This window comes from Abrus precatorius, unplaced genomic scaffold, assembly GCF_003935025.1.
Source record: "Abrus precatorius isolate BTA unplaced genomic scaffold, Abrus_2018 Scaffold2, whole genome shotgun sequence".
Classification (NCBI taxonomy): Eukaryota; Viridiplantae; Streptophyta; class Magnoliopsida; order Fabales; family Fabaceae; genus Abrus; species Abrus precatorius.
In genome coordinates, this window is record NW_020874362.1 from 37,086,090 (window position 1) to 37,097,665 (window position 11,576).

The 11,576-nt window shown below is 32.9% G+C and overlaps 2 protein-coding genes across 3 annotated transcripts; one reads left to right on the forward strand and one right to left on the reverse strand.

Annotated features, from left to right (window-relative positions):
• Window positions 1-770: 770 nt before the first annotated feature.
• LOC113857624 (WD-40 repeat-containing protein MSI1) lies at window positions 771-4,592 on the reverse strand. 2 transcript variants are annotated; one of them, XR_003503285.1, is made up of 5 exons: window positions 3,688-4,592; window positions 3,439-3,591; window positions 2,678-2,802; window positions 1,471-2,580; window positions 771-1,363 (listed from the first exon to the last, which is right to left on the reverse strand). XR_003503285.1 is itself a non-coding variant. In XM_027489704.1 (5 exons), the coding sequence occupies exons 1-5, from the start codon at window positions 4,357-4,359 to the stop codon at window positions 1,135-1,137; spliced, it is 1,275 nt and encodes a 424-aa protein (XP_027345505.1). In that variant the 5' UTR covers window positions 4,360-4,568; the 3' UTR covers window positions 771-1,134. The 2 variants fall into 2 exon arrangements, 1 of the variants encoding a protein (XP_027345505.1); XM_027489704.1 differs by having other exon boundaries at window positions 2,485-2,580; window positions 3,688-4,568.
• A 1,839-nt stretch (window positions 4,593-6,431) lies between these two features.
• LOC113858292 lies at window positions 6,432-8,942 on the forward strand. The gene is made up of 2 exons (XM_027490856.1): window positions 6,432-7,557; window positions 8,571-8,942. Exon 1 carries the CDS (start codon window positions 6,546-6,548, stop codon window positions 7,506-7,508), a length of 963 nt encoding a protein of 320 aa, XP_027346657.1. The 5' UTR covers window positions 6,432-6,545; the 3' UTR covers window positions 7,509-7,557; window positions 8,571-8,942.
• The last annotated feature ends 2,634 nt before the right edge of the window (window positions 8,943-11,576 follow it).

Genomic DNA, 11,576 nt, shown 5'->3' on the forward strand with positions numbered 1-11,576 from the left:
AAGATTTGCCAAATTGTTTCTACTGAATTAATTTATTTTTAGAAGTTGGTACATCCATCGACCAAAAAAAAGTATCGTACCTCCAAATAATAACGTTTAATTTCTTTAAAATAAAGTTTTTAGGCATTATAGAGTCTTGAAAGTATCTCGTCTCATTGGCAGAGAGATTAAGGCTGGACCAACTTTTGTATAGATACTGTAACCACTCTCCTTTGCGACAGTTGAGGGTTTTTCTTTCTTCTTCGTTATCCATCTCTATTGACTCTTTCCTCTCCTCTTTTTTTGTTGCTTCCTCCTCCTCATCCTTTATTCACCCACTACTATCTCCTTTAATTTCATTAACCTTTTCTCCTCAGAGCTCAAGTTATGTCCACATCGTCACCTTCTATCAAGCTAAAAACCACCCTTAGTGAATTTAATGCCCTTCTGTAGTACTCATGAAACATGATTACGGTACCAACAAAGTTAATTATAATAACATAAAGGGAAAAAGAAGAAATTTCCGAGGAATAAACAAATTGCTTATATGTAGGTTATTATGTGAGAAGAATTAGGAACGCATATTTGTTGTTTGAGGTTTTCAAAGGTTTTTCAGGTTTTATTTTGTATGTATTTTGAACGTTCTAATGATTCTCAAACAATGTAAGTTTTGTTATTTAATGTAAATGCCATTAACCTATTTCTTTCACCCAAGGAAAAAATAAATGTTTCAAACTCAAGTTATATGAATAGAAAAACTAAATTTATTATAAAGGTTTAGACTTGGCTTGACTATAGAATTGCTGGGATCCAAGTGGCCTACAAATTCTGACAACAAAAGTATCTCCAAAGTGCAAACTTAAAAAATAAATGATAATGCACAGCTGTAAGTAGGATAGATTATAATCGCGAGAACAACTGGACATAGGTATTTGGAGAACTTAAATGGGAAACCTTACCATGAAGTTACACCTAGGTCTCGATTGTTCAGCATGCTACTGGTTAAGGCAGTCATAGTTTATACCATACAAAAACACAGCTACAAGTAAGAGATGAAAAAAGGAGTAACGGCACGAATACAAATATGGAAAAGCTCCCCAAATCCCAAACACTCCACCTATATTGCACACTACACTATCACAACGAACAATTACATCAGGAGGCAGCCTTTGTTGACTCTTCTGGCAGATCATCTTCGTCATGGTATATGTTCTCTGCCATCTGCCATATTTGAAGTATGTTATCTTCAGCGACACTAGCAACAACCCAATCTTCGCATGGATTCCAAGAAAAGTCAGATATTTTGCTTGTATGACCACCATGAATAAATAGCAATTCTGGTGGACCATCTTCGGCATCCTCTGGTGACTGCTCTTCATCAATCCTGCAGAACAAATGAATGAACCACGTTATTAAGACAAACATTTGAAATATAAAAAATTTATTTATTATCATTAAACTATTGGTATTTTGTTAATAATTCATTTTCACCGTAAATCAGTCCTCAGTCCTCAATCCTCAATGGTCATCTACATTCAGAGGAATGAAAGGAGCCATCCAAGGGTGCAGACAGATAAATTGTTGTCCAATTAATTCTCTTGAACAAAGGAGCTGTCACCCAAGTGGCATGCAGACCCCGATTCACCCATATGGGTCAAAAAATTTAGCGTATGAAACTGTAAACACTAACCAACAGATGAGAGCAACCTAAATTCTAAGCAAGCTTTTTCCCCCTAAACAGACACGAACCTATTAGACCTAGGAATGGATTTTAAAATTCTAACGAAACTCTTGATGTGAAAGCCATTAAAGCTTGGCCATCGTACACGACCCAGCCTGCACCTAGAAAACTGTAGAGATATTGTGCTGATCGGAAAAAAAAAGGACCAGACAAGTTGCAACTGGATATAAAGGACAGAATGAAATAAAAAACAATTGAGAACACAGATAGAAGAAGGGTAGTAACAACCAGCACCATCCCCAGCATCAAAGGATGGGTGATCAGAGAATGGAGCATTAGCTGAGAGGCTACAAATCGTGTTTTAGGGTCCTGTTCATGGAGTCCCAGGGTTGATTTAGGACCCTCGTACATAATTTTCCAACCAGGTCACCCAAAATAGCTCAGGCTAAAGTATCCAGGCTTTTCTAAACATGGTGGGATTGTCCATTCCAAGCAATTTCATGCTCCAGCTTTTGTGATCCTGTGTCTGCGTACAAGCCAGCAGACTCAGGCCACCCAGGATCATTGAATCGCACAATCCTATGACCCAGCACATGATTTTAACCACCTTGCTCGTGACAACTTGGTCAAAATGGCTTAAATGAACTATAGAACAAAGTATAGCAAACATATAACTTTAGGGGAAGCATCAGTAATATGCTTTAGGCTTTATCAACCATAACAATTTCACTACGGTACCATGACTCAGTAAACATTTCCGGACAACAAACAGTAATTAATCCATTAAAACCTCCAGGGACGACAATGCTTTTATCAAGCAATACCTGCTAAGATCCCACACCATGAGTCTCCTACCAAGGCAACAAGAAGCCAAGATAGTCTCATTCTTTGGATTCCAGCCAACCTGGAAAACCTCCTCCCTGTTGAGCCCAAGAAAAACAATCCATATCAATAACTGCTTAATACAAGTACATCCAGTCTAGAGCATTTATAGAAACATATGAGGATATATGTTACTTGTGACAGTCAAAGTTGTGAAGGGGAGTACTGATCTTCCGCAGATCAAACAACTTCACAGTTTTATCCGTAGAACCAGTGGCAACAACCCATTCATTAAAGGGATTAAAAGCCAAGCAGTTAACCTGATAAGATATCCAATAAAAAAGTTTTATTAGTTCATGATATTGAGAAGAAAAATAGTATGAGCACATTGAAAACACGGAAACTGCCAAAATATGGTGGATTTAACAAGCAAGTGAAGCAACTAAAGCACAGTGGAGAATGACAACACAAGGAGCTGACAGATTGAAAATTTGAGAAGGTCACTGAGCAAGCAAATAAATGAAAAACAATAGAAGTGACATTAGACGAAAGAGCCAACTCTTTAATCTTAGCCACGGTCAGAAATTATGCGTTTATCTTACATAGTTTTCTATCATCACCCATTATCAAGTCTTTCATTCAACATGTCACCACTGACTCCCATTAGACTTACCACGTCTGTGATTGATTAGCCAGGCAAAAACTTTCTCATTAATTTCTAGACTTCAAAAGACACAAGTAAAAAAAGAGCTATATTTTCATAAGACGCCGCCAAAAAATCCCCCAAAAACCCCAATTCCCTCTCCTAAGTTCATACTTTATGAAACAAGCGCACATCAGAAAACAAATCAAGAAACAGGTTATCCCTCCACAGCTCATACGAATCCTGACAAAAACTCCCTAACTCCTCACATCAATTTCCACAAACCAACACATTTCATCCATCAACGACGCACCTCACTTTGATGAGCAACAACAGACTGAACAGGCTTGCTAACAGACGGCGTTCGAAGGTCCCATATGAGCAAGTACTGATCATCCCCAACAGAGCCAAACAAATACTCATGCCTCAAATGCCAAGCCACATCCTCCACGACACCCTCATGCACCTATTCACAACAAAAACACTCATCAGCCCAAACAAACAAAATTCAAAATGAAAAAAAAAAAAACCCTAACCCACCCCACCCCCAATTAACAAAAACCTTAAAAATCTGCGTAGCCTCAAGAGTCTTATTCTTAGGAGAAGCATTAATATCCCACAAGCAAATCTGAGCATCATCAGAACCACTAAGCAAATGCCCCTGCTTGAACTTGCTCCAGGACAGGCCATACCCTTCAGTGTTATGACCCCTAAGCCTCAAATCAGGGTTACAAGCCCCATCAAGGGGAGGCTTAGAGGGATGCTTGCTATAATCAAAGACGAAAACTTCAGCACTAACGGTCTTAGTAGCAATAATAAAAGGGTTTTGGGGCATGTAACGGGCGCGGTTAACCTCGCCGTCATGATTGATCTGTTGAATGATCTGAACCTTGCCGTTGGCGCAGCCGAAGCCACCGACGTCGGGGCGGTCGTCGTCGTAGTGGCGGGCGTCGTTCTCGGCGTCGTCGAGGGGTAATTGAACTTGGGCGAGCATGAGGTAATTGGGCTCATTCTCTGAGGTGTGGGTTCCGAGTATCACTTTTTGGAGGGAATAGTCTTTGCCTGGGGGTTCGTGGCGGTCGGGGAGCCATTCGACGGTGAGTGACGGCCACTCGAGCGCGTGGGTTATGACGAGATCGTAGAGGAAGGGACTGTTCTTCTTCCAAATTTTGTACTCTTCGTTTATCAGTCTTTCCTCTATCTCTCCCCTCATTTCCTCTTCTTCCTTCCCCATCCACACTCTCACCACACTCTCTTTGTTCTTCTTTCTCTAACCCTAATTGACTAAACCTCTCTCTCTCTCTCTCTCTCTCTCTCTCTCTCTCTCCTTCGCTGCAATTGGAAGAAGGGAAAATGAATGGCAATGCAATGCAATGCGCTCCAAATTACGATTTTGCAATTTCAGGTTTATCTATTCATTCCCTCACCCTCGCCGCTTCCCTCCCTTGGTTCCTCCTTTTCCCACCTTTTACACCTAAGTCAGCTTTTTTATTTTATAAAATTGTTATTCTAAACATATTTAGTTAATTTATAAATTTGATAAGTTATTAAGTTATTTGAAAAAATAAATGAAAGTTTGTATTTTACAATTAATAAATTGGTTGAAAAATTATAATTTATAATTAATTAAATTAAAATTGTGTGATAAATTATTTGTACAACTAGCTAAAGTGTATATTAAATGATTATATATATAAGTAATAATTATTAAAATATGGCATCTTTAGAATTATTCTCAAACGATAGTATTTTTAAGGAGCATTCTTAAACAATATTATGTTTATAAATATATTATATTTTTACTATGTTAAGTAATTTTTTTTAGAAAAAAAAACATATTTTATTATCTGAAAAAATTACATATATTACCCTATTATATCTTGTATTTTAAAATTATATAACTTTATCTCCCGAAAATTTAAAAAATGCATGATGATTAATCTATTTTACAATTTTATTAAAATATTTTTGAATATCTATTTTACATTTTTATATTAAAAAAACTTTTTAAAATGTATTTTATACTTTTTTTTATCATTTTTCAAAAAAAATTAAATGAGCTCGTCACATTTTTTTTCATTAAAAAGTCAATACTTATTGTTGTTTTGAAATTTTAAATACATATTTCAATCACAAATAATGAACCGTAAATAAAAAAAATGACCTTCAATAAAATATACAAAACATAAAATAGCTTGCAGTTTTAACACATTTAAACAAAAGGTTGAACGTGAAAGAATGTAAAAATTAGAGAATATAAGTGAAAATGACAAGTGTTTATTATTTCAGAAAAAAGATGCTTTGAGCTTGTTAAATTTTAAAAGAATCAAAAACTATTTAATAAAAAAGTGTTAACCATATATTTACCATTGTTATAAACAAATTTTAATATATATTAAATTATGATGTATTTTATTATTTTTTTAGGAGAGAGGACATGTAATTTAAAAAAAAACCAGTGTAATATATACACCTTTAATTTACTTATTTGTTTTATTTTAAACTTTTTCACTAATTGCTTATAAACTTTTAAATTTTTTTTATAAAAAACGAAATGAATCGAGATAATGAGTGCTTTGACAAAACTTGTTTAATAAAAAATACATTACTTAGAAAAGCAATTGAAATAGTAATTATTAACGTTTTTTTTAATGTTATTCATACTATTTTATTTTATTTTCAAGAAATAGTGACTTGGTCACTTACTTGTGTTACACCAGGAAAAAAATTCACAGCTAATAATTTTTTTTTACAATATTCATTATTTTTAAAAATTATAATTTATTAATCTATCAACAAATATATAAAAAATTTATTAATTTTTTATAACAAATTATTTATAGAAAATTAAAAGTTAAAACTTATTATCATTATTAAAAGATAATAAATAATTTCAAATATAAAATTATTTATTTTTCAAAAGATACAATTAATGAATTACTAAATTTAATCTACTTAACTATGATGCCCTTATTTATTATTTTATATTATCAAGTGACTTAACAGTTAATTTTATCAAATACTTTTAATTTAATAAAATAAAATTTCAACCTTCAACCAACTTATCCATTAATTTTGTGAAACACATCCAATTTCTTAAAACTGAAAAAAAAAATCAATGGTTTATTAAAATGAAATAAAAAATACATAACTTGAATAAATTTACCATAACATGGTGTTGGATGGAGAGAAAAAAAAAAGATGAACAGTAGGTGGAGTGGTCAACCATCAACATCTGGAATTATCTTTGCAAAAACAGAAAACATAAAACACAAAACACAAAAACGTGTCAGCTGAAAACAAAAAATAAGGTTACCCCACCGTCTCTATCATTCTTCTCTTTCTCTCTCTTAAACGCAAATCTGAACCCAAAGCAAAGTGATTTATTCTCTCTTTCTGGTTCTCTCTGGTTCATAGAAAATGGATCTTGCCCCAGAGGAACTGCAATTCCTGAACCTCCCCGAAATCGTACGAGAATCAATCTCCATCCCAAAACGCTCCCCAAAAACCTTCTACCTCATAACCCTCACACTCATATTCCCTCTCTCGTTCGCAATCTTAGCTCACTCTCTCTTCACCCACCCAATCATTACCCAACTCCAATCACCCTTCGATGACCCTTCTCAAACCACTCACGAATGGACCCTTCTTCTCCTTATTCAGTTCTCTTACCTCATTTTCCTCTTCGCTTTCTCTCTCCTCTCCACCGCCGCCGTCGTTTTTACCGTCGCTTCTCTCTACACCTCAAAACCCGTTTCTTTCTCTTCCACTCTCTCTGCCATTCCTAAACTCTTCAAACGCCTCTTCATCACCTTCCTCTGGGTCACCCTCACCATGATCCTCTACAACTCCGTTTTTCTTCTCTTCCTCGTTCTCATCATCGTTGCCCTCGATACCAATAACTCTGTTTTGCTCTTCTTCGCTGTTGTTGTTATCCTTTTGCTGTTCTTCGTTGCTCACGTTTACATCACTGCGTTGTGGCATCTTGCTAGTGTGGTTTCCGTGCTTGAACCCGTTTATGGGTTCTCTGCGATGAGGAAGAGCTATGAGTTGTTGAAGGGGAGGACCAAATACGCTGCCGTTTTGGTGAGCGTGTATTTGGTGATTTGTGGGGTGATTGGGGCGTTTTTCAGTGTGGTGGTGGTGCACGGTGGGGATAATTATGGGGTTTTCGCCAGAATTGTGGTTGGAGGGTTCTTGGTGGGGTTGCTGGTGATTGTGAATCTCGTAGGGTTGTTGGTGCAGAGCGTGTTTTATTATGTGTGTAAGAGTTATCATCATCAAGGGATTGATAAGAGTGCTTTGCATGATCATCTTGGGGGGTACCTCGGAGAATATGTGCCTCTTAAGAGCAGCATTCAGATGGAGAATTTGGATGTATGACCCCAATGGAATCACTGGATGAATTCATGGATTGGATTGGGTTTCATTTGTAAGTTTGTTTGTTTTCTTTGTTATGATATCATGTAATGGAATAGTGTAAAACTAATGGTAGATTGTTTGTTGTTTAGTGTTTCCATTTGTTACACTTTAAATAAGCTATTTCAAGTTCAACCAACAATTATTGTTTAAATGTAGATTATTTTTTCACTGGTGTTTTGCTTGTTCCTGCTTGTTTGTGTTTTACTTGCGCTGCTTTGTTGTTGTCACATGAATAGAAGGTTTTTTTTTTTTTTTAATTATGGTTTTGAATTGGAAAAGGGAAAAATAATGAATCTAGTTGGCTCTGTAAACCCTTTTCGTTTTACATAATGTTGAGAGTTGAGATTGAGTCTATGTTTTGACCATTTTTCGTTTTTTTTTTTTTTTTTAAGTTTTGTGTACAAAGTTAAATTGCTTGTGGTAGGATTGGTTACAAGAAGACATTTTTAGTCAAAATTTGGGTTTGTGTGATGATTTGTAAGTCAATTAGTTTAGATACCCCCTTAATGAGGAAGATGCACGCAAGCTGAGTATTCAGAGTTTAGCCTTTAAAGCAAAGACTCTTACCTGAATTGCTCTTTCTTGAAAGGCAACTCTGTCAGAAGGGAGGGTGAGAGAGAAGCTGCGGGAATTCAGATTCAACTGCTGATTCTTGGTTTTCTATTTTTGTTTCTTTATTTATTATAATGTCTTTAATAAACTGCAAAGTTATTCTTATTTTGATTGTCTGCTTTTGCTACTCTTAAATCTTCACCAACCATTTTCATAAATCATAAGTTTAGATAGTAACTGGTCAAAAGACTCAAAACTGTTGATGTTGAATTGTGGTTTATATTTTCATATGCCTTGTGCTACATTTTTTATCATTAGTGTCCTCCCTTGATAACTACAATAGTGGGATTAGTCAGGGTATAGTTTTCTGTTCATTTGAATGTCGTGAAGTAACAGTGTAACTTTTTGGCCAACCTTTTTTATTCCTATGCAATGGTGGGTTTATGATCTAATAATTGTTGTTATTGATAGTCAACAAAGTGCGGTTGAAAGCTCTACAATTTACATTGAAGATTGGAGCATTATGGTTAGGACTAGTAGTACTGAAGGCAAAACTAAATTTTAGCTGTCTGAACCCTGTTGAATTGTTTACATTGGGGCTGGCTATTATGAGTTTGCTGGTTTTACAGTTGTGTAGTGTGAATCTTCAAGTATTTAGCACATAACTGGGATCAGATTTATGATGGAAGCTGTATCCAGTTACCATTACATATATTTATTTGCTTGTTCAGCACACTGGTGTCCTTCCCCAAATTGTCTCATCTTAGTCAAGAACTCTAGCAAGAAAATTGCTTTGATTGTGTATGGGTATGATATAGACGTTAGTAGGTTCTTCTATGTTTGACAGATTTGATATTCTTCAAATATTTTGCCAACTGGCTTTGGCAATCTGCCACTGACATAATCGCTGCTGTGCTGCAATGTTGATACTGGTTTGATGGCTTTTTCAAGGTTCACTAACATAATCATAGAATTGAAGGCTTTTGTATTAAGCTGACCACTAACATAATCAGATAATTGAATCCCTCCCATTTATACTAATAACTTCGTATTTTATATTTAAACTGCAAAATTATATTGTAACAAGTGATGGTATAAAATGAACATGACTTATTTGTCATGAGAGATAATACATCAGGATATATAATTAGCTCTGTAAGAACAAAAAAACAAAAAACAAAAAAAACAAAAGAATTTAAATAAGCTGTGATAAAAATTTTCTCAAGTCACGACTAATTCAGTGAGTGTTTGATCTGCCTTTTTAAATCTGAGACGTGGGTATACGCTTTTGCATTCTAGATGTGAGTATAGAGCAATCAAAATGTGTATCCAAACAAACTGTCGGTGGAATTTAAGACATGATTTGTTAATGGATTCGTATTTAACTTAATTAACAATTATCGAATATGTTCACGAGCAACTGTTGTTGTGTCTGGTAATCCACTTAGGACGATAGGTAGGTAATTAAAACTGTGTTTAAAAAGATAGGGAAAAAAGTATATTTAAAGCATGACTAGCGAAATGATATATGACAATAAGAAAAATATAATAGTACACTTTTCAACGTATTTTTTTAACACATTTTTTTGAGATTAATCAGTTTTAAAAGAGTCAAAGCATTTCTATAATAAATTATTCACTTTTTTAAAAAATTAACCAATCACATTGAGTGTGTGATGCTAGCATTCTTTGTGGTTCTCAGTAATAGGTAGAAAAGGAAATTGACCTTATGGGAAGAAAAGAATGTTGATTATGGACCAAATGAACGAAAAACCAAATTAGAACTTGATTATCGTCAACCAATTAAAGGGAGGACAAAGACATAACCATAGGCAGGATTTCGATTTTGGGAATTTACTAGCATGCTCTCTCACACATGAAAATGGTTTTGGATTAGTGAAAATAAGGGTCTTCAATATTGATCCTGTGACTGTAGGTAAACAATGGATGGGATTAGTGAGCAATTGCTTATGTACTTTTCAACAAATTTTAACTTATAACTGAAAATATTATAAAGATTATGTAAGAAAATGTTTTTGGAACAGTGCTCTCTCTTCTCTTGTTATAGATCACGCATGAATGAATACCTTGCATTCACCTTTCATTTTAATTGGAAACAGTGGAGAGAGCAATTGCTTTCATTTACTTGAATTTTCATGTGAGCAACTTCTGGCAAATAATTATTGAAATACTGCTAAGATCAGTTTTAGTTTTACAAAGGTGAGACATAAAAGTGAAATAAATTTGAGTGGGTATGATCGAAATGGGATGGTGAACAATTGTGAAATTTCGTTTTCTAGCTGTAGTAAGAAATAAATTGGATAGTAATGGAATTAAAATGGACAAAATTTGGTTGAATGAAGCCAAGTGAAGAAAATGAAAGTTTCACCTGTTCTTGTAAGTGGCTTGCAGCTGAACTTTTAAAAAGTTTAATTGTATATATAAATTACATTAATAATTTTTTGACATGTATTTTTATTTTTTTTAAATAGCTCTTATACTCATATTTTATCTTAAATAAAATATTAATGCTTAAAAAAAATTTGTTCACTGGTTTTTTTTCTTTTTTAAATATACTTGAACAAATACACAATCTTAAATATTTTGATTTATTTGTTATCTTATATTGCATATTTCAACCAGGTATCCTATATTTAAATTCAAATATTTTAGAAACTATCTTAAATATAATTTTTAAGAGTTAATTCTCTCTTTTTTGGTCATGTCATGTGAGTTTCCTTACCTCTAACACTGTATTTTAAAAATTTAACCTTAATTCAAATTTTACATACATCATTTATTGATTTTGAAGAATTTATGCTTTTAATTTAATCATATTTAGTATAATAGAATATTTCTTACTAATAATAAATCATTTAAAAAGTTTTAATTTATTAAATTTAATATAAATTATATAATATACTTTTATTAACATTTTTATTTAATTTAATACTTTTGTGCATTCTTTATATTATTTATTTATTTTGTGGTCATATTTTGAGATACATGTATATTAAAAAAAAAAGAATTATATTTAATGTTACTTTTTAATTACTTAAATAATAAAGCTGCATCTCAATACATTTAAAATAAATCTATTTATTATCACTTGAAGATAAATTCAAAATTCAAAATCAGTTATTAAAGTGAGAAACATACAACCTAACCATTATACTTGTTACTTGATGTACAATGTTTCATTGATTAGAAAAAAAATTGTTATAAATGAATTTTTTATTCGTAGGATTTATAGGTTTATAAAATAAAAAATAATTTATTTTAAAATTATTAATTATTTATATTTATTAATAATAACATTAAATAATTTTTTATTTGTGTTAAATTTTAATTAATAAATCAATTATTATAAATTCAAACAGAAAAAAAAAATGTACTTAATGTTACAAATTTATATAAATTTTTATCATCAAAATTTATATAATTTTTTAGTATTATAAAGTTATTATATTTGACATT